Source organism: Coccidioides posadasii, chromosome 2, assembly GCF_018416015.2.
Source record: "Coccidioides posadasii str. Silveira chromosome 2, complete sequence".
Classification (NCBI taxonomy): Eukaryota; Fungi; Ascomycota; class Eurotiomycetes; order Onygenales; family Onygenaceae; genus Coccidioides; species Coccidioides posadasii.
Window position 1 is genome coordinate 3,107,322 of NC_089408.1, and position 21,026 is coordinate 3,128,347.

The following is a 21,026-nucleotide window of genomic DNA, read 5'->3' on the forward strand; positions in this document are numbered from 1 at the left end:
TCATGTGACCCCCGGGTTGGTGATATAATCAAGTCTTCCTCAATAATTCCCGTCAAGACATCGGGCTCTCGTGTGTGAATCGTGCCCTGGCCTCCTCGTGCTTACTGAGATTATCTTGCACTGCTTGAGTTAGATTTAGCAATATGGCTGCTCCGCCGGCTGCTCCCAAGGGCGGCCTGTCTCTTTATGCCAACCTACTTGATCCGTCAGATACTCCCTCCGCCTCGAGTACCATCTCCCGCGCCCCGGTAGTATTCAAGCAAGCTACCGATGGTGAATCTCAACAAGATGACGCAGCTTCAAAGAAGCAGCAGATAAGTGCTGGTAGACTATCTATCCCTCCCATCGCCCGTTGAAGCATAACGTCTGCTATCATTTTGGCCGAATTCGTTTGCTCACTTGTTACCCTGGGTTTGTTCCGGTTTCCTCAAAAGTTCCAGCCTCTTTACGATTTCAACCCACCAAAAGACCTCAATTACCTTCTCAGAAACTGAAAGCGAAGCCCGGTATACCCAAGCCTCCTGTTCTCCCCACTTCTGCGAGCCTAGTGAGCCAAGGCACCGCACCCGCTCCCGCAATAGGTGCAGCCAGGCCTCAGGCGAAAAGCACCCTTGCCGACTGGACTGCCACGGCGGATGATGATGACGTGAACGGATTTTATGGGGAGAAAAGACAACGCGGTGGCCGGAAAAAGCGCAAGAAGAATCGCGACGCAGAGGTAGTTTATAACTGGGATGATATTTATGACCCATCCCGCCCAAACAACTACGATCAATACAAACATAGCGACGAGAAGATTAGGGAAGTCAGAGAATGGAAAGATCGCCTGTATGCTCACCGAATGGCCAGAAGGATGAGCAGCGATATGGAAAGCGATGACGATTATCGAACAAGGCCGATGAATAGTCAGTATTATCTTTGCAACCTGCCTGACCTGAGTTCTCTAACTGGCTTGGTAGAGCAATTTGCGCCCCCTACACAGTTTGCACCCCCGCCCAACCTTAACGACATCCCTCGGGAGCCATCTGCGCCGAATTCTCCAGTCACGGAAGCCGTTCCGCCACCTACAGCACCCCTGCTGGACGATCAAACTGGGGAAGATGCATTTGCACGGCGTCTTCGGATGAGCCAAAGCATAGCACAGACCTCAGATATCGCTGCCGAATATTCTATTCCTCCACCTCCCCTGGAAGAGATTCCGCCCGAGCCAACACCAGCCACGTCCAGAGACGCATACTCTTCAGCAACCATCTCCCGCGCGCCTGTTAGATATACTTTACCTCCTCCTCCGGATGACATACCTGCAACTGAGGAAGAACTCGAGGCCGCCTTTGCGAAAGAGACTGAGGAAGAGCCAGAGGGTGGTGAGGGAGCACCGCGCTCTCTACGCCCGGGACAAAAGGGGTTCGCAGAAAGGCTTCTATCAAAATATGGATGGACAAAGGGGTCTGGTTTGGGTGCTAGCGGGACGGGTATAGTCAATCCGCTCCAAGTCAAGGTTCAGAAACAAAAGAAAAGGCCAGATGCGGAGGGTGGAGGCTTTGCCACCCCAGCTGGACGGGGTAAAATCATTGGTGGACATCAGAAGAAGCAAGAAGAAGGCAAGTTTGGTGCTATGAGCGAGGTGGTGGTGCTTCATGGAATGTTGGATGGAATGGACCTGGATGCGGAGCTGGAAGCTGGGGATGACGGAGGTTTGATGCAGGAGATTGGTGACGAATGTGGCGAGAAGGTATGAAAATGGTTTCTTCACCCACCGTATGAAATCTGCTGCTAACTGGTCATAGTACGGACGCGTGGAGAGAGTCTTTATCGATCGGTCTGCCAAAGGCCAAGTGCCTGTCTTCGTAAAATTTACAAACCAGCTATCTGCTTTACGAGTGAGTGGACTGCTCTTGAATGGTACGTCAACGGTATTGACTGTATTTCTCACTTTAGGCTGTGAACGCCCTTGAGGGTCGCATATTTAATGGAAATACGATCACCGCCCGCTTCTTTGACACTGAGAAGTTTGAAAAAGGAATCTACAAGTGATGGGCTGCACACGAGCTGAGATCTACCTTGATGCGTGTAGCAAGATGCTTTTCATGAACAATGTATCACTACTTAGGCTGTAGATATGCTTATCTATTGGGCGCTCAATCCTAGAGTTCCTACCTTTGTCCATTTCTTTTTGAACTGATCCTGCTCTTGTGTGTCCAAGAAGCTCTGGACATTGCTGGTCCTTGCGATACTTCTGTATTAAGGGTCATTCCAAGCATGTAGAGGTCCCGTGTTGATCGGGCTCAAGCATCAGTTTGCAAGGTAGTGATATGGTGAAGCAGCATTCATTGTCAAATTTGAGACAAAAACAAAGCAAGATTCACATCATCCATTTCCCTGGTCAACCTTGAACATCGAGACTGTCAAGAGCAGTCAATGCGTTTGACACGCCCACCCACAGGAGCCTTAGATAATCAGCTTGAGCTAAAATTGGAGCATGCCGTCCGTACTCCGTGCAGGGTGAACTACCCCACAAGTGCAGTGGAACAAGAGTACCACATCTCGGCGGCAGTCATCCTGCACGGAATATATATGAAGAGCACTTTCACTCACTTGTCCGACCCTTCCCTCTTTCAAACCTGACTTTATCCTCACACTTGCACTCTGTTAGACAAAACTAGTAGCGAGCTCTACTCTGTACTTTCAGCTTATTCGATCTTTATACTTCAATCAAAATGTCTACACTTTGCCTTAATCGACTCTCTGAAGAACGGTGAGCAGGCCTCAGGATAAATCTCTCCGTCGTAGTGCTGACAGTTCGGTTCGCGCGTGCTCCAGAAAACAATGGCGGAGGGACCACCCTTTCGGATTCTACGCGAAGCCGTATCGCAACTCTCAAGGTGTCCTTGATTTGAAACGATGGGAGTGCGGGATCCCTGGGAAAGCGAAGACGGTGTGGGAAGGCGGACTGTTCAAACTTGACGTTATCTTTCCTGATGGTATGCGCACACGTGTTGGGAGAGCTGATATGCAATTTGGAGACGTTGGTGCTGATGAGAAATGCTATTTTACCACCAGAATACCCCACGAAGCCACCGAAGTGTATGTCCTGAGGCAGTTCTCCTACTTTGGAAGGTTTGATGTAGCTGACTGTCATACAACCAGGCAAATTCGTTCCACCACTTTTCCACCCAAATGTTTACCCTTCGGGAACCGTGTGCTTATCCATCCTAAGCGAAGAGGATGCGTGGAAGCCGGCCATCACTGTCAAGCAGATCCTTCTAGGCATCCAGGACCTGCTTGATGACCCCAACCCAGAATCTCCCGCCCAGGCAGAAGCGTACAATTTGTTTAAGAAGGACCGGCCAGCTTATGAGAAGAAGGTCCGCCAGGTTGTGAAGGAGAATCCTGCGATGTGAGCACTATCTTGGGGTATTATTTACGATAGAGCCCTTCTCCATTACTTCGCGACCTTGGGGTGCAGATGCCTTCATCCTCTCTTGCCCTCCATTCCTATAATTTTTGTGAAGGATTTACTTTTCATCGAAGCACCATTGGATTGAGCGTGGCGTTTTTTGGGGCTGGAGTAGGTGCGATTGGGGTTGCTGGATCTTACGCGACACTGAAATTGTTCTTGACTCCAGTTCTGTTATACACTCGAACTTGCAGCGGGAAATGTCTTCCTAAGTCGTTCCGAGCGAATTAGGGTTCTCTCCCTTCTTGATCTTTAATGCAATTTACGTCTGTTGACCCTTTGTTTGATGCTCTCAGATTCCAACCATGGATATGACAGTACACAATTTACAAAGACTAGACTTGCAAGCATATGAATAAATGAACAGACAGATAGGATAGGATAGTTCTCGCGCTGACAACGGGATGAGGTTGTTTTGAGAACGATTTGAAACCTCCCACATGCTTGTATCGCGAGGGAAGAGAGCTCGGCGATTGCTTATCCTGAGTGCCGAAAGATGAGATTGATGAGCGCTGTACGGAGTAACTATGGAGTACTCCGTAAGGTTTGCATGTTGTTGGTCAGAAACAGGGCAAATCATGCAGCTGCAACTTGCAAAGCAATTTTTTGAGCAACTCTGGATCCTCCCCGTCACACTGTTAGGTTGGGTGACTTTTCGCCATCGGGGAAAATTCTTTGGCTTAGACGTTTCGAGAGCCCTTATCTTATCGGTGCCACCAGCAGCCCACCAGCGAGCAGGAATAACCTTATGACTCAAAACTTTTTTTCCCCCCAGCGCCGGAGAACTACATAAGAAAAAAAAAGGGACCCTCGTCCACTCTATCTTCTAACACTATCTTCTTTGTGTTTGGTGCCTGGTTCCTTCGTCCTTCTTTTTGGCTCTCTTTTGGAATCAATATTTACTGCCATTGAAAAGAAAACATGTGTGGTATATTTGCGTGTCACTGGTACGTTCTCGGTCCCCCCTGCATTCTTCCCATTTTTACAAGGCTCCCCCATGCCCCGCCGTGAGAAAAGTGACCTTCACCACAAACACACACAAGCCGAGTTTTGGATGGTAAATGCTAACTACGACCCTGCAAACGCAGTCACCCTAATGTACAGAAATTCAAGCCGACGGCTTTACGCATGGCGAAAGCGTGAGTTACTACCGGTTCTATTTTGCGGCTTCTGTGGAATATGTGACTAAGAGAATACGGGGAAAGCGTCCGGCATCGTGGTCCTGATTGGAGTGAGTGGAACATAATCCCTGTCCTGGCGCTTCTTCTGTTACTGCCAGGAACTCTTTTCTGGTGTGATAGTCGGCTAATAAGCAATGTTAAATTATAGGTGGTAACTTTGTTTCCAACAACACAAGTCAGTGCTTGAAAGAAGATTTTGTTTCTGCGATCAGCGGTGAAGTGCTGACCATGAGATAGTCCTTGCACACGAGCGATTGAGCATCGTCGGTGTCGGTGGGTTCCCTCAGCCATCGATCTTCGACATAAGCTGGAGGAGATGATCCTAATTGAGAAACAGAATCTGGCGCTCAGCCCCTCGTTAACGATGACGAGACATTGGCACTCGCTGTCAATGGAGAAATTTATAATCACAGAATCCTGAGGAAGGGATTGAAGACCCAATATAAATTCAAGACACATTCGGACTGCGAAGTTATCATTCCATTGGTATGCTTTTCATGAGTCGAGGCAGTGAAGGCAGTCTATTGCTAACTCTTAGTGTAGTATATGGAACATGATATCGATGCTCCGAAGTTCCTCGATGGCATGTTCTCGTGGGTGCTTTTTGACAAAAAACAGAACCGCGTTATTGCTGCCAGAGATCCCATTGGTATCACCAGCTTCTACCAAGGATGGTCTTCCCAGACACCTGGTGCTGTCTATTTCGCCTCTGAATTAAAGTCACTTCATCCGGTCTGCGACAAGATCATCTCCTTCCCTCCCGGCCATGTGTATGACTCCAAGACGGACACCATGACTCGTTACTTCCAGCCGAAATGGTGGGATCCAACCAATGTTCCGTCGACCCCCATAGATTACAAATTGATCCGCGAATCTCTGGTGCGATCTGTTCGTAAGCGACTGATGGCAGAGGTTCCCTATGGTGTCCTGCTCTCTGGTGGTTTGGACTCCAGCCTGGTCGCCTCGATTGCGCAGCGCGAAACCCAGCGGATGATGGTGGCGCAGAACGGCACGGTCACCAATGGAGAATCGGGCGCGGGCTTGGTTGGAATCGACGATAGCAACGAGCTGTCGACTGTGACTTCCTTCCCCCAATTGCATTCGTTCTCCATTGGTCTTCCGGGAGCCCCAGATACCAAGGCTGCTCTTGAGGTCGCTAACTTTCTTGGAACAAAGCATTACGCTTTCACATTCACAGTCGACGACGGGCTTAACGCACTCTCAGACGTTATCTATCACTTGGAAACTTATGATGTGACAACTATCCGTGCTTCTACACCCATGTATCTGCTGAGCAGAAAGATCAAGGCTATGGGCGTTAAGATGGTGCTCAGCGGTGAAGGTAGCGATGAAATTTTTGGCGGATATCTTTATTTCCACGCGGCCCCGGATAAGCAAGCTTTCCACGAGGAGACGGTTAGACGAGTTAAGAACCTTCACTTGGCTGACTGCTTGAGAGCAAACAAGTCAACTTCAGCATGGGGTCTTGAGGCCCGTGTGCCGTTCTTGGATAAGCAATTCCTGGAGGTCTCCATGGGTGTTGATCCGCAGGAAAAGATGATCACCAAGGAAAGAATCGAGAAGTACATCTTGAGGAAAGCCTTCGACACGTCTGATGAGCCAGAAACCAAGCCGTTCCTGCCGGATAACATTCTGTGGCGCCAGAAAGAACAATTCAGCGATGGTGTCGGCTATTCCTGGATTGATGCTCTAAAGGACAACGCTGAGCTTCAAGTTACGGATGAGATGATGAAGAACCCCAAGCCAGAGTGGGGCGATGATATCCCTGATACAAAGGAGGCGTATGTTTTTTTTTTTTTTTTTTTTTTTTTTTTTTTTGAGGCAAGAAAAAAAAAAAAAAATGTGGTTCCCGTCCGCTGACGCCGTTCTAGGTACTGGTACCGAATGATGTTCGATGAACACTTCCCTCCGTGCTGCGCGTCCACTGTCATGCGCTGGACACCCACATGGTCGAAGCAAACGGACCCAAGTGGACGGTATGAAGCTTTCAGTTCCGTCAACAAAATATCGTCAATGATCTTTGCTGACTTCGATCACAGTGCCATCTCGACCCACGTTGCGAAATACGACCACGCATAGGTGCCATAAAAGCATTTGCCGCTTCGAGTATCTTCCCATTCTTAGGTTCATTTCTGAGAAAACTTTTCTCTTTTTCTTTTTTTTTTTACTTTCCTGTCGTCAACGGCGCTTGGAGGTTCTCAATATTTTCCTTTTCTTTTTCATTCCTTTTTTTTTTTCCCCTGTAAAATTTGCTGGCCTTCTTTTTTGCCGTCTTAGATTTTGGGACGCTCGTGTGTATGGGTTTTGGTTTCAGATAAATGGACTGTTTTCCAAGACAACATGATAGAGCTGCTCCATGTTTGTTCTGGGTACTGTTTTGGAGGATAGATAGATCCAGGCCTTCTGACGACTTTAGATACCATGCTACCTTCCTACCTACCTAGTTAATTATGATGCACTGCAAACCTCCTCGTTGTTCAGAGTTCTTCCTCTTACTACTCTCTGCACAGCATGAAGTCATGGCCCTTTCTTTGATGCCCGCCGCCAAATCACGTGATTGAAGAGTGCGGTCAGACCCACTTCAAGCGCCAAGCAGCAGGCAACTGGCCAATCAAAGCGCGGAGATGGTCACGATGCCTAACTTTTCCGATTCGAGAGGTGTTTTTCAGCGGTTTCTGCTTTCCCGTGATCCCGCCGCTGGGGTGTCCACTCCCAATCTCTCCAACTTCCCAACAACCTCTCTTGTTTTCCCCCCCAAAAAGCCCCAACTGCCCGCCTTTAGGTCTCTCTGCTCACTTCCACGCTCTCACATCCATCATGGCCGCTCCAGCTGCTTTCGGCGACATCGCCAAAACTGTCAATGATGTGCGTACTGCGCCTTGCCGCCCGTTTTCCCGACGGCAATGTTGTTGTGCCCTCGCAATTGAGAACTGACTGTTGGGGAACAATAGCTCCTTAACAAGGATTTCTACCACACCAGTGCCGGTATGTTACCTTGTCTCGCTGGGCGTACTGGGAACACCGCTAACGATCGTGTATAGCCAGCCTCGAGGTCAAGTCTAAGGCTCCCAATGGCGTCACCTTCAACGTGAAGGGTAAATCTGCTCATGAGGGTCCCATTTCCGGATCGGTAAGCTTGACGTGTACGATCAAGGTGGCCGAGATACGGTACTAACGCAACTCTCAATTGTAGCTCGAGGCCAAATATGTCGACCCACCAACTGGTAAATACTCTCCGCACTTCATTCGATCCCCTCAATTGACACCTCGCCTTTCAAATCCCACCCCAATTTGGAAACCAGGAATTATCATCCGACATGATCGTCGGAGTGGAAAATCTTTACGCTTTTCACGCGTTCTTTCAAGTCTTGAGATCAAGCTAATATTTCGCCCATATTCAGGCCTTACCCTCACTCAGACATGGACCACCGGCAACGCCCTCGACACCAAGCTTGAGTTGGACAACAACATCGCCAAGGGCCTCAAGGCTGAGGTTCTCACACAATACCTCCCATACTCTAACTCCAAAGGTGCCAAGTTGAACCTCCACTTCAAGCAACCCAACCTGCACGCTCGTGCTTTCTTCGATCTCCTTAAGGGCCCAACCGCCAACTTCGATGCCGTCCTTGGACACGAGGGTTTCTTGGTGGGTGCTGAGGGTGGCTATGATGTCCAAAAGGCCGCCATCACCAAATACTCTGCCGCCGTTGCCTACTCTCTCCCTGAGTACTCCGCTGCCATCACTGCCACCAACAACCTCACCCTCTTCTCTGCCAGCTACTACCACCGCGTGAATTCCCAGGTCGAGGCCGGCGCCAAGGCCACTTGGGACTCCAAGGCAGGAAATACTGTTGGCCTTGAAGTTGCCAGCAAGTACAGACTTGATCCTTCCTCCTTCGCTAAGGTATGTTTCGGCGTGTGGTATCAATCTTGTCTGCTTTCACATATATTAATCGCATTCATCTTACAGGCCAAGATCAACGACCGTGGAATTGCTGCTCTTGCCTACAATGTCCTCCTTAGACCAGGTGTCACCCTTGGTCTCGGTGCTTCCGTCGATACCCAGAACTTGAACCAGGCTGCCCACAAGGTTGGTGCCAGCTTCACCTTTGAAGGTTAGATGAGTTAGGCCGTCGGTGGTAGAAGACTTGTGTAATATCAAATCAATTGAACCTTCTACAGTTTCCTTTTTGGAAACTTGTATTCCGCCTTTTTTTCCCTCTCTGGTCAGATTCCCAAGCAGACTCTTGATCAACCAGAATCATTTATGTATGACAGCATGACATCTATACTGTACGCCAATTAAATGCATAAACTATATCAATCTGTGTCCGATCAAGCCGGTATATACTGTCTTCTGATCAATGACGTCGCTCAGTTCTCGAGACTTCAGCTCATCATGGAAAGGTGAAAGCAAGAGCTTGAGGTAGAACAAAGAAGAAAACCTGGTTGGTCAATCTCAGTTTGACATCTAGTATGTCTCGGGACACATCTGTGGCTCAACGGGCCGCTTCCGCTACCATGGCGTGACAACACTTCCTAGTTTTTTGATACCCCTTAGAGGTCACAAAGAGACCGCACCTCTTTGAGATCATGTTGGTTATCCCTCCTCCTAAGTTGTTCGCCTTAAAAAAGCAAATATTGGAAAGTGGCCACACTTTTCTAGAGTGAACATACACAAGCTATACATGCTATGCAGTCTACCAAAATCAAATAATGCACACGCTGCGTATGTTTAAGATTATCACAATATGGATTTTTGCAAATACCGCATGGATCATGTCTTAACCCCATGCTCTTGAACCTTCCCCCCAACTTCTTATTCTATGTGACGATCCTGTCGGCGGTCCCATGGCTGCGATGCAAACCACTTTAGTTGAACCCATACCAGACTAATGTTCCTGCACCCTTTTCGGAGCATGCTTAACCGGTGATGACGTTACCGCCGAAGAGCGTGGTCTCTCAAGGACGTGTTGACCTGCCACTGCAGCCGCCCACGCAAACCCCAGGATGCCCAATACCGTGATCAACCGCATCGTGATGTTTCCCTCGTCTTCTGAGACATCAATACCTCGCGCGGCGGCTTCTGCTTTCGCGCGTTCGACTGCTTTGCGACGGCGTTCGCGGCGCCGGGCATCTTCGTGAGTTTGCGTGCGGAGGTGGGAGGTGGCGTCGAAGTGAGGGACTGTGTTGTGGTAGATGAATGAGGAGGGGTCGGGGTGGGAGGAGGATGAGGAGGCGGAGGGACCATGTGGCTGCTGATGTTCCCGCTGTGGGTGAGGGTGTGGATGCGGATGCTGTTGTTGATGCCGGTTATGAGGTTGGTTATGATGCGCTGTACCATACCCGCCGTGGGCGTAGAAACTGGGTGGTGGGCCTCTAAAAGGTCCACGACGTTTGCTTAGGCCGGATGGTGGTCGAGACCCCACATATGATCCGCGATGACCGCTTCGAGTGCTGGACGATGCCGCTGTCGCCGCCGCGCGGTGTATGTCATGGTCGCGATCGTATACCGCACGCTTGGAGGCATTTGAGAGGACTTGGTAAGCGTCCGATATGGCCGCGAATCTGGCAGAGGCGGTGGGATCTTTGGGATTCTTATCCGGGTGGTGAGCCAGTGAGAGCGCGTAGAATTGCCTAGGTTCATTGCAAGTTAAATCATCGTGCATTGGGGCAACTATCCCTTCACAGCGAGCCGGATGAGCATTTTACCAACAAGGGCAGACAGATATTTACTTCTTGATCTCTTGCGTCGTCGCCGTGATCGGCACATTCAAAATCTCATAGTACGTCGGGTCGCGGCTATCTGCAAACCATCGCGCTGCTGAAGAAGAAAATGGGTGGGTTCGGAGACCAGGTGGGAGGCGTAGAAAGGCAGGAAAGAAACATGGTGAAGGGCTATGGATGCAGAATGGCATGCCGCTGCATCATTTGCAGTCTCTGTTTTAACTGAGGAATGTTATGGAGGATGTAGGGGGTAGCTGGGCATGCGCTGATGGAGTCCTATTTCGTTGGTCGCGGTGCTGGTCCTCGTTATCCGATGCCAAGACTGCCGCCGTCAACATCCATCCGGCATACGGGAATTTCGGGTCGAGAAAATGTGCATTGTATACAAAAATGGCAAGCTATTACCAAATACAGTGGTTTATTAATTAACTAACCAACCATACACTTCTTGGCATGTTACTTAATACACGATTAGTAGTTACAGGGTACTCTGCAGTTACAGAGTGTTTCCAACAAGTACTCCATATTGCTGGATATACTAAACACCGGCAGACACCCTGGCAGCAAACCTATGGCCATAATGCCTGAATCCATGCATCAGAACCCTCTTGCTAAGCAGTTTATGATCACTTGTAGGTTGATACTTCCTTTTTATAGCCATGATGAAGAGCATGGTGAGAAATGCAAGCACTTGCAGCGATGTGTGCTTTGTTGTTCTTGTGTAACCAGCGGAGTTAGTGTTGAATCATTGGTTAACAAGCTGTTTGCAACCACTCCAGCTTGGTCTGGGGCCTATATCTCTCTTTTGTTGTCGAGCATGAAAGAAACTTGGCAGCATGGCTCACATTGAACCTACTGTTGATTACTATGCCTTGCTTCAGGTCGCGCAGACAGCAGATCAAGCTTCTGTGAAATCAAACTACAAGCGCCTTGCAAAGATCAAGCATCCGGACAAGAACCCTACAAATCCCAATGCAACACGGGACTTCCAACTGGTGAGAGCAGGATTGCCGGCCACTCCTAAGGATAGCATGTGTGCTCTGATAATTGATGCATTTGACATAGCTCTTGGAGGCGTATCAAATATTATCTAATCCTGACACTCGGCGGAGATATGATTCCCAATATCTCTTCAATAAGCATGCCCAAGAGGCCGGGTACCGATCTGAGACGCGAGAGTCGGGGTTGCGGCACCTAAACAACAGAAGATGGGAGTTGGAAAACAAGATATTCGAGGCACAGAGGATGGTGGATAGGTACGAGAGAGACCTGAGAAGGTTGCAAGAGGAAGCGGAGATGGATACAAAGGAACAGGCTGCTAAAGGCGGGTGGTGGGCCTACATATGGCCATTTGGAGCTTCGAGGGGCGGGGAAACCAAAGACGAGCATGACGACCGGAGACGCCGCGAGTTACACAGAAAAGCAGCTCAGAGAATCAAGGAACAGCACCTGGAAGAACAGAGACAGTTCATTTCATGCATTAAAGCTCAATTACAAAGCACCAATTGTGAGATTAAGAGATTTCTGGAGGAAATTGAGAGGGAAGAAAGAGAGAAGGAGAAAAAAGGACACAGAGAGGCACAGAAGAGGCAAGCCGAAGAAGAAGAGAGGAGACGCCGTGAATTTCAAGCACAAATGGGAAAGGTGCAGAAAAAATCTCATAACCAGTCTGCTAAAACACAGAGGCAGAGTAGTTGGACGGAGCAAAAGAAGGACACGAAAATGGAAAATGCTAGAAGGCAAGCAAACAGCGGTTCGCATGCCACCAATAGGAGCACAAACCCCCTGAGGCCAAATATGGTCTTGTGTGACCATGCGTTGTGGTGGCCTCGAGTTGATGGAACGCATCTCTGCAGCCGTTGCCTCACACACACAACCCGATTTGCATTCCGGTGCCCTCGATGTAACAAGGTGGCATGTGCAAGTTGCCGTGATATCCTGAGAGGTAAATGATTGTCAGATAAATGTTTGCAGAAGTCCATAATAATGAAGTCAAGTCTCAGTTGCTAGGAAAAAATAGTGCAAATATAAGCCCACATAAACAAGGAGAACTTAACGCCCTTCTCTCCGGCCTCAAGTCTATACACCAGCTATGTCATTGTGATGCAAGGCCTTTTTATCATAGATTCATAGAGAATTACAGTGAAAGTTAACACTCGACTTTGGATTGGATTTAGAACAAAAATGGGCTGGTGATGCATAAGGGTTCATGTTTCTCCCACCACCTATGTGCGTTTATTAAATATTCCGTATGAACAGAGCACTGTACAGGGTTAGCAGAACTTTCAACAGTATGCTGTATGAGAATTGAGTATAACGCTGCTCCACAAAGTTGGTGGAAGGATCATGAAGCACACAGAGCTGGAAGGCAAGAAAAATTAAAGCCAAACTAAATCCCTAACTGCATTCAAATAAGATATGGGTTGCACCTGTATCCATATCTGGGTACCTCTCTCTAGTGACATCTCAGGTTCTGGGCGGCTCTTTGTCAGGCGGTAGGGTTTGCACTTGGTATCAAATACATCGACTTTAGCCTTTGGAAGGGACCTATCTAATATATGGTAAATGGGTAGCTAATAGAAAATATTTTAGGTTTTGTACCGGGAAGTAGTAACGGAACAGTCCCTTGGAGGAACCACACATCCAAATGGATAGCGGATGACACTCCTACAGCAGTGTCTTCAAGGACCATCATGCAGCCCTGCCCAAGTTTCATTGAGGAAAACATTGGTTATAAACTTTTATGCGAATCCGAATGAAGGGGCTTCACCTCCCGATGCTGAGATAATGTTTCAACCAAAACCAGCACAACTCCGGCTGCCAGCTATCTCTGCTTGCTAAATGTTGGCGCTTATTAGGTACATAGAAGTAATACATGTATTGAAGGAAGAAAATTTGCATACCACTTTCTTCGTCATTTGCTGCTGCCTTGATAAATGCATAGAATCTGGGAAGTTGAACTGGCATGATTCCACTTCAAACCCATGGATCCCATCAGTCACTGGGTGTATCTGATCCTTCAGACAGAACCTTGGTTCGCATTGACACTGAAGACTCTTAAATCTGATATCCGTCAGCACTTTACCAGGTTTCCAGGTGTGCCCTGGACCGAAAGACTTTCGGAGCGAGAATCTTAACTCTTTAGTAAGTCACTCAGGCCGATGAATCGAAAGAAAGTAAACTAAATGACTGTGGTATGTCGCGATTGGAAAGAAGGTCACTTTTCCGTCACCTTCGCGTCATTTTTGATAGCAGGAGCAGTTGTTTCGCGTAGTTACAGATTATCACCTCTCCTTGTCTTTCTTCACTAGCTCCCAGTAAATATCAACTTCCAAGTTGGTCTGAATCATCTTACCCAAGCATTCCTTATTATATAACCTTGCCATCATTCGTTTGAAATACTTGAAGACACGATGGACTGGGCTGAGGGAATGACAAGCATGAAAATTTCGAGCAGCCCTGCCCAAGGAAAGAGCCCCATAGTGCTTGAAGAAGAGATCTCCTGTGATGGGAACACGGGTCCCTCCGAGTCCTCATCACCCGTAACAAACGCAAATAACAAAGAGGTGACGGTGGGGGAGCAGGATGGGCCTGACGGGGAAAATACTGACCACTCCTCATCACCCCAGTCTTCTGAAAATAATAAGGAGGCGGTATTCGAGCCTCCTAAGAATGATGCAAATGAAGAAGAAGAGAGTTACCTCCTGGATGAATATAACATGATGACTGGTAGGCACCTTTGATCCAGATACGCGGTTTAATATGCTGACCTAGAACCTCAAAAGTAGCATCCTTAAAACTGGCCGGGTTGGAGGAGGAGAACTTTACCGACCATGCAGTTCTGGTTATGGTCTCAAGGGCCCTATTACCTCTAGCATTTGAAGAGGCCGAAAATAGTCCTGATTGAGCTGTTTAACTGGCTGCGTGTATTGGGTAATAGCTTGTCCTTAGAACACTCTCGTCCTAACGGACGAATCCGTGCCTTATTTTGGCTCGCATAAGAGCCTACACCGTCGTCATCGCTTTCTCGAGCAACGACTGGGATCCGATTGGGCCGGTTGATGACCGATCCACTACTCGAGAGGTATCTTAAAACTCTAGATTTGGAGAGCTGTCTAGCTTTCAAGAACAGCATGAGGAACAAGAGCCAGATTCATTGAAGGCTGAACTGGAACTCCTTATATTTGTTCCCGTAAAGCTTTCCGAGAGGGTGGAGTACTGGACTGTATTCCATGAGAGTCGCCAGCCTGCAGGGTGCAATGGCCTGGGAACAAGAGTGGTGGGCATTGAAATGGGAACGTCTGAAGGAAGATAAGTTGTCATTTTGGATGAAGAGTTTGCGTAAGAATGAAACGAAGATATTCGGTACAAAGAGTACGGAGGATACCGTGCTGTTTTCCCTTTTGGCCATATATGGCGCTGTCCTATTGTTTCTTAGTCAGCTTGTAGGCTCAAGGCGCTGAGAGATTAATGCGGCAACATTCCGCGCCACCGCTTGGGCCTCGCATCCAAATCCTTCTCATCTCATACGGTGGTACGGAGGAATATAGTCAAATTTGATTTAGTGGAAGAGGCGGCAAATTAATGAAAATGGCCGTGCAAGCTCTTCCCGAAATCAACAAGCTCAGCGGTGAGTTTCCTGCCATTTATTGCTGATTTCCCGTTGCTTTTTCCTCGCCTGAAAAAAGACCGGATATCCGCGGACACTAGGCTGATGAATACCTGGATTGTGCAGTCAGCGAGGAGGGGGCCGCAAACGCCGCCGCCAAAGGGCAGGCTGCGCAAGGGACCGCTGGGAATGATGATGCAGAAAATGATGAATCTGACGAAGACAAAGAGGATGAACAGGAGGTAGCAGATGGAGCCGCTGCAGCTGGTACGGATTCCCCGCAGTGATGCTGCAGTCAATTGCTAAAACATGGAAAATTGTTGTTCATCTCTGACAAAGGGATTTCGGCCTATAGGAGGGAAAAAGAAGAAGAAGAAACCCAAGAAAAAGAAGAAGAAAGGTACCGCAAAGGTCCAGAGCGACCCACCGCGCGTGCCGCTCTCAACTCTCTTCCCCAACAACAACTACCCCGAAGGCGAGATCGTAGAATACAAAGATGATAATGCCTATCGTACGACGAACGAGGAAAAGAGATATTTGGACCGCATGAACAATGATTTCCTTACTGACTATCGCAAGTCGGCCGAAATTCACAGGCAAGTTCGACAGTATGCTCAGAAGGAGCTCCTTAAGCCTGGCCGTTCCTTGACCGAAATCGCGGAGGGTATTGAGGACAGCGTTCGCGCACTGACAGGCCATATGGGCCTTGAAGAAGGGGACAGCTTGGTTGCTGGTATGGGCTTCCCGACTGGGTTGAATATCAACCATTGCGCTGCCCACTACTCCCCGAATGCTGGGAACAAGATGGTTCTTCAATATGGCGATGTTATGAAGGTGGACTTTGGTGTCCACGTTAACGGTAGAATTGTCGACAGTGCGTTTACTGTTGCCTTTGATCCCGTTTACGACAATTTGTTGAATGCGGTGAAAGATGCCACTAATACTGGTATCAGGGTATTTTGAGCCTTCAAGTCCTTTTACAGGGAAAAATGGAGACTGACTCTTTGGATAGGAAGCGGGCATTGATGTGCGAATGAGCGATATTGGCGCTGCTATTCAGGAGACGATGGAAAGCTATGAGGTTGAGATCAATGGCACTATATACCCAGTGAAAGCCATTCGCAACCTCAATGGCCATACAATTGGCCATTATCTTATCCACGGTGGAAGCACCGGGAAGAGCGTGCCCATCGTCAAGGGCGGTGACCAAACAAAGATGGAAGAAGGTGAGACCTATGCCATCGAAACATTCGGAAGTACCGGGAAGGGATTTGTGAGAGACGACGTACGTGTCCTGTGATTGGTTCGAAATGAAGCCTGAGTGCTGACAACGCTTCTAGATGGAGGTTTCTCATTACGCCAAGGTCCCCGATGCGCCTAATGTTCCTCTTCGTCTGTCTTCGGCCAAGAACCTATTGAACGTCATCACGAAAAACTTTGGCACGTTGCCGTTCTGTCGTCGCTATCTTGACCGACTCGGGCAGGAGAAGTACCTTCTCGGGGTATACTACCATCCCTAACATCGTGAAGGATGATGGCTAATCGATAAACAGTTAAATAATCTGGTTTCGTCAGGCCTTGTGGATGCCTATCCCCCACTTGTAGATGTGAAGGGTTCATATACGGCTCAATTTGAGCATGTAAGTGCAGCTAGCTTCTTGCCATATTCATAAGGCGCTCGACTGACTTTTCTTCTCTAGACCATTCTGCTGAGGCCGAACGTTAAGGAGGTTATCACCCGAGGAGACGATTACTGATGCTCTTAGGTATGCGGTGTGCTCTGGTAATAGGAGTAGCATGCCATATCGAGGGTTTTCGAGCCAGCAAGTAATCGATATCAAACGCTCCATTAGCGTAGGCGGTTATTATCATATCTTAAGAAAGCAGGGCAGTCAAGGTCGATCATGCCTCTCTGGAGACATAGCCTATAAATAGTTTTTGCAATATCACGACAATACTCCGTACTTTGCCCTCTTTATCTCTCCCCTTCCGTCCGTGCGACAAGGTTGGCGCACGTAGTAATTACATAAGCTCAATCCACTCGCCCCACGTGGAGCTCAAGCTTCCGTTACAGCAGAGATCGCCATCCAGGATCCAAAGCAATCTCCCAAGAGCCGATTGATCCTAGGGGCGTCAGTCATGCTCTGCACAACTCTCCGCAAGCATTAGTTTCCTACACCGTGCCTAGAACAACCAGCCCTCGCAGTTGTAAACATGTCGGCTCTGAGGTCTGCCTCCGCTCGTTCCCAATCCTCCCAAACGAAGACCGTTCCCGCCCGTGCTCCGCCACCTTCCAATTCCTCTGTGGAGGATCACTTTTTCTGGACGTATACGGAAGAACCACATAAGTCGAGGCGCCAGGCGATCATTAAAGCGCACCCAGAGGTGAGATTTCAGGCCCCGACTCTTGTGTGGAATTCCACCTTGTGTTAACTCTGCGATGAATTGAGGTTCTCAAATTATGTGGCCCTGAGCCGCTCACGAAATACGTCGTCCTAGGCGTCGTCTCACTTCAGGTTGCCTGCGCAACCTTCCTACGTAATACGCCGATACTCTCATGGCGTTTCCTCCTGACGGCGTACCTTATCGGGGCCACTGCGAATCAGAACCTGTTTCTCGCTATCCATGAGATATCGCATAATTTGGCATTTAAGTCCCCATTGGGAAATAGATTGTTGGCTATCTTTGCGAATTTTCCAATTGGATTGCCATATAGTGCTGCATTTAGGGTATGTTGTTTCTGTTTGTCTTCCACGAAGGTATTCAGACCAGGTCGGCTAACGTTCAACGTGTCACTGGCAGCCATATCATTTAACCCATCATAAGTCCCTCGGTGTTGCATCCCTCGATGCAGATCTTCCGACAGCCCTGGAGGCAGTGTTCCTTGATTCAATCCTAGGAAAAGCGTTCTTTTGCACGTTTCAGATCCTCTTCTACGCAGTCCGTCCCATGTTCATCTATACACCTACATTCACACCCATACACTTGCTGAACATCATCGCGCAATTTACATTCGATTTTGCTCTCTACAAATTCTGCGGCTCGTCCATGCAGCCAATCTATTATCTTCTCCTTAGTTCGTTCCTTGCAGGCTCCTTGCACCCCTGTGCTGGTCACTTTATCGCGGAGCATTACTTCTTTTCCAATACAACCGGCGGAACTGAGTCCATCGAAGAACAACGGGCGATGAAGTCGGCGAAGAAAGGTACCACCACTTCCTCTTCCTCATCCCCATTGGACTCGCTGTCTCCACCCGAAACATACTCCTACTACGGACCCCTTAATATCTTAACCTATAACGTCGGCTTGCACAACGAGCATCACGATTTTCCAGCTATCCCTTGGACTCGGTTACATACTCTCCACAAAATCGCAAAGGAGTTCTATGAACCGCTACCATGCCATCGAAGCTGGGTGTGGGTTATTTGGACGTTTATCTTCGATAAGAACGTGGGCATGTGGTGCCGAGTGAAAAGGGCCGAAGGAGGTAGAATGGTTGGCGGGAGTGGTTGGAAGGAGAGCGAACTCCAAAACTGAATTTGTTTTGGAGAAGAAAAGTCTATACGCCTTCTCTTCTTCTCTACAACCATCTCTTATCTACAGTTTCTTTTCTTTTTCCTTCTTGCTTTATAAAATCTATCCAAATATGTCCTCGATCTCTTCATATGGCATTCTCGGAGTTTGCTTGATACTTTAATACTTAATATCTGTTTTATAATGTTCCCCTCTCATATATCAGGGCTGGATTTCTGGCTACTCTTATTTGTCACAATACATTTTGACCCTCCGTCTGGGGAGTATGATCCCACCCAGACAGATTAAGATATCATGTCTTGGCTTGCTTATATCTGGGTTCTCAACTACAGTTTCCTTTATTAGTGCATACATACTTGTTCCCAGCCATTTATATGTACGGTCCTTAGCTGTACGCGTGTCTCCTTCGGTCTTGTTTGAACTCGGAGTTATTTAAATGATTGGGTCAATTATCTACCTGCTTTCCGATGTGTAAATACCTAACATATAATAATATGAGATAGTGAGGATAGAAAGAGCATCTTTTAAGCATATACTCCTATCGCATGGTTCGTATCACATTGAGCAAGAGAAGGGAAAGGAAGAGGGTGATAGTTTGGGTGTTTTTTTGGGGGGGGGGGGGGGGGGGAATTTGGTTGGCGCCATGAGACACGATGGAATAATAAATGTATATGAAACAAAGGAGAAATGAAATGGGAAATAAAAGAGAGCAGAGGTACCAAATATGCTAGGACAGAGGAGCCCTGCATTAAAAGGGTGTTAGCCATTAATAGGTAGAAAACGTGGTACAAAACTCCCAAGGGCCAACCAATTGTGGAAAAGGAGGATGTTGACATAAAACAAAGGAACAAACACGTAAGTTGACAACCACAAAAAGTCAGGGACACATTGCTGATAGATAAACGGGTGGCTGAGGGGCGGTCAAAACCGCCATATATGCAACATTGAATGGAGGATGGACACGCTAGTCAGGGCACTCGTAATGGGGGTGAAGACCGCAAAGAAGAAAGGAAAATAAATAAGGGAGGGTCAATAGCGGGATTTAACGAACTGGTGGAGAAAGCAGTTCGTAACAATATTAAGCAGGTGATAACCTAAAAGAAGACGTATGCCAGGAGGAAACTTATTAGGCAGAGACCTGCAACCACCTGCAACGGGACGCCCGCTTCAGAAGATGGATGCGATTGTTGTTGTATGGTAGCAAGTTCTGGTGGATTACTGGCTGCAGCTGGCACTTTCCTCCGCCGTATTTCATTTTCAGCAAGCTGTTGTTTCAGCTGCTGAATTTGAGCTCTGGCTTCTTGGAGCTGGGACTTGAGATCCTCGTACGATCCGGAAAATGCTTCTGACTTCACGTCTTCTGCAGCATGTTTAAGTGCCTCTGGGGCACTAGGCTCGGAGGATCCTGATTTAAAGTTGGGGGGCTCAATGGGAGGCTCCATGATGACTGGAGCTGCACGGGTGGGCATCGATGGTGTCTCGAACTTCGCATTTGCGGGAGACGTTTGTAAATTAGCCGAATCGTCTTCCGACGCCTGACGCGGAAACGGAAATTCAGTTTTCAGCTTGTCCTACCACTCAACGTTAGGATTCGAGTAAAACTTACGACTCCGTTTGGCTGGGATGCATCTAGAGGGGGCAGGAAATTGACACGGATTTTTCGTTCTTGAATGGAATGCTTGGCAGTTTTTTCAACGTCGTGCCACTGCAATGATATTAGTCAACATAAAAAAACCAAAACGGCGCATGTGACTACATACAATTGAAGTTACATTTGAGAATTCTTTGTCTGCAGAAACAGCCACAGACTGGACAAGAAATTTGTCTTTGCATTTGACATCCAACGGAGGATCCTCTTTCATAGCTTGCAGGAGTACTAAAGGTCGAAAAATGGGTAAGTGTTGAATAGCGCTACCAACGCGAGCAACGACGACGACTGACCTTGAACCTCCATATGTTTGCCCGGCTCAATACGGCCAGAATTTGGGCGAACGCAATATCTAGACATCGGTCAGCACATGATCGAGGCAGATGAGTCGCTTATAAATCCCGAGATGAATGCGTCCGTACTTTCGTGGCGCCGTGGTTTTGACCTGAAGCGTGAGGAGATCCGTCAGCTGTTTGTTTACCATGCGGAAGAGGGCAGAAGACAACAACAACAACGGTACCTTGAAGGCAACAGGATCGGAGTGAGGGTTGCGTAGATGTAAAGTTTCGGTGACTTCTTGGTTAAACGGGCCTGGACATGGACGCATGTGAGCAGGTTGATTCAAATAAAGATTGCGGGAGAGTAGACACTCTGGCGCTACCTACGTCGAAAGCCCAATTCGGCGGGCTCAAGCTCAACAGACATGGTTGCGGAAGCTCAAGCTGACAGCAAGGACCTAGGATAGTGTCGATAAAAATTAATCAAAGGGTTATGGAGTTCAAGTGACTGCGACTGAGCACATTGGCGGTTTGACAGCAAGTGGAATCAAATGACATGGAGTGTCTTGGT

At 48.1% G+C, this 21,026-nt stretch overlaps 10 protein-coding genes across 10 annotated transcripts; 8 read left to right on the forward strand and 2 right to left on the reverse strand.

The window, feature by feature from the left end:
- Positions 1 to 79: 79 nt before the first annotated feature.
- D8B26_003544 (uncharacterized protein) lies at positions 80 to 2,034 on the forward strand (the record flags this gene model as incomplete). The annotated part of the gene is made up of 5 exons (XM_066124176.1): positions 80 to 324; positions 435 to 905; positions 960 to 1,732; positions 1,788 to 1,880; positions 1,939 to 2,034. Exons 1-5 carry the CDS (start codon positions 144 to 146, stop codon positions 2,032 to 2,034), a joined length of 1,614 nt encoding a protein of 537 aa, XP_065980255.1. The 5' UTR covers positions 80 to 143.
- A 490-nt stretch (positions 2,035 to 2,524) lies between these two features.
- On the forward strand, positions 2,525 to 3,775 carry UBC9 (E2 SUMO-conjugating protein ubc9). Its single transcript, XM_003068220.2, has 4 exons — positions 2,525 to 2,755; positions 2,821 to 2,981; positions 3,061 to 3,084; positions 3,148 to 3,775. The coding sequence occupies exons 1-4, from the start codon at positions 2,718 to 2,720 to the stop codon at positions 3,399 to 3,401; spliced, it is 477 nt and encodes a 158-aa protein (XP_003068266.1). The 5' UTR covers positions 2,525 to 2,717; the 3' UTR covers positions 3,402 to 3,775.
- Positions 3,776 to 4,252: 477 nt separating this feature from the next.
- Positions 4,253 to 7,130, forward strand: ASN1 (asparagine synthetase). The gene is made up of 9 exons (XM_066124177.1): positions 4,253 to 4,404; positions 4,546 to 4,596; positions 4,663 to 4,688; positions 4,787 to 4,813; positions 4,876 to 4,911; positions 4,976 to 5,124; positions 5,182 to 6,440; positions 6,531 to 6,635; positions 6,699 to 7,130. The coding sequence occupies exons 1-9, from the start codon at positions 4,379 to 4,381 to the stop codon at positions 6,736 to 6,738; spliced, it is 1,719 nt and encodes a 572-aa protein (XP_065980256.1). The 5' UTR covers positions 4,253 to 4,378; the 3' UTR covers positions 6,739 to 7,130.
- Positions 7,131 to 7,358: 228 nt separating this feature from the next.
- Positions 7,359 to 8,973, forward strand: POR1 (Mitochondrial porin). The gene is made up of 6 exons (XM_003068218.2): positions 7,359 to 7,524; positions 7,611 to 7,644; positions 7,701 to 7,789; positions 7,853 to 7,883; positions 8,061 to 8,563; positions 8,630 to 8,973. The coding sequence occupies exons 1-6, from the start codon at positions 7,477 to 7,479 to the stop codon at positions 8,777 to 8,779; spliced, it is 855 nt and encodes a 284-aa protein (XP_003068264.1). The 5' UTR covers positions 7,359 to 7,476; the 3' UTR covers positions 8,780 to 8,973.
- Positions 8,974 to 9,325: 352 nt separating this feature from the next.
- On the reverse strand, positions 9,326 to 10,672 carry D8B26_003548 (uncharacterized protein). The gene is made up of 2 exons (XM_003068217.2): positions 10,396 to 10,672; positions 9,326 to 10,296 (listed from the first exon to the last, which is right to left on the reverse strand). Exons 1-2 carry the CDS (start codon positions 10,575 to 10,577, stop codon positions 9,552 to 9,554), a joined length of 927 nt encoding a protein of 308 aa, XP_003068263.2. The 5' UTR covers positions 10,578 to 10,672; the 3' UTR covers positions 9,326 to 9,551.
- A 492-nt stretch (positions 10,673 to 11,164) lies between these two features.
- Positions 11,165 to 12,431, forward strand: D8B26_003549 (uncharacterized protein). Its single transcript, XM_066124178.1, has one exon. The coding sequence runs from the start codon at positions 11,632 to 11,634 to the stop codon at positions 12,337 to 12,339; it is 708 nt and encodes a 235-aa protein (XP_065980257.1). The 5' UTR covers positions 11,165 to 11,631; the 3' UTR covers positions 12,340 to 12,431.
- Positions 12,432 to 13,584: 1,153 nt separating this feature from the next.
- Positions 13,585 to 14,377, forward strand: D8B26_003550 (uncharacterized protein). Its single transcript, XM_066124179.1, has one exon. The coding sequence runs from the start codon at positions 13,800 to 13,802 to the stop codon at positions 14,127 to 14,129; it is 330 nt and encodes a 109-aa protein (XP_065980258.1). The 5' UTR covers positions 13,585 to 13,799; the 3' UTR covers positions 14,130 to 14,377.
- A 547-nt stretch (positions 14,378 to 14,924) lies between these two features.
- On the forward strand, positions 14,925 to 16,965 carry MAP2 (Methionine aminopeptidase 2). Its single transcript, XM_003068215.2, has 7 exons — positions 14,925 to 15,016; positions 15,122 to 15,262; positions 15,351 to 15,949; positions 16,008 to 16,280; positions 16,336 to 16,497; positions 16,549 to 16,635; positions 16,696 to 16,965. The coding sequence occupies exons 1-7, from the start codon at positions 14,971 to 14,973 to the stop codon at positions 16,750 to 16,752; spliced, it is 1,365 nt and encodes a 454-aa protein (XP_003068261.2). The 5' UTR covers positions 14,925 to 14,970; the 3' UTR covers positions 16,753 to 16,965.
- Positions 16,966 to 17,106: 141 nt separating this feature from the next.
- On the forward strand, positions 17,107 to 18,650 carry D8B26_003552 (uncharacterized protein). Its single transcript, XM_003068214.2, has 3 exons — positions 17,107 to 17,380; positions 17,446 to 17,724; positions 17,798 to 18,650. The coding sequence occupies exons 1-3, from the start codon at positions 17,210 to 17,212 to the stop codon at positions 18,530 to 18,532; spliced, it is 1,185 nt and encodes a 394-aa protein (XP_003068260.2). The 5' UTR covers positions 17,107 to 17,209; the 3' UTR covers positions 18,533 to 18,650.
- A 561-nt stretch (positions 18,651 to 19,211) lies between these two features.
- SCS2 (phosphatidylinositol-binding protein scs2) lies at positions 19,212 to 20,989 on the reverse strand. Its single transcript, XM_066124180.1, has 7 exons — positions 20,843 to 20,989; positions 20,698 to 20,768; positions 20,600 to 20,622; positions 20,471 to 20,529; positions 20,290 to 20,405; positions 20,136 to 20,234; positions 19,212 to 20,064 (listed from the first exon to the last, which is right to left on the reverse strand). The coding sequence occupies exons 1-7, from the start codon at positions 20,880 to 20,882 to the stop codon at positions 19,624 to 19,626; spliced, it is 849 nt and encodes a 282-aa protein (XP_065980259.1). The 5' UTR covers positions 20,883 to 20,989; the 3' UTR covers positions 19,212 to 19,623.
- Positions 20,990 to 21,026: the final 37 nt, after the last annotated feature.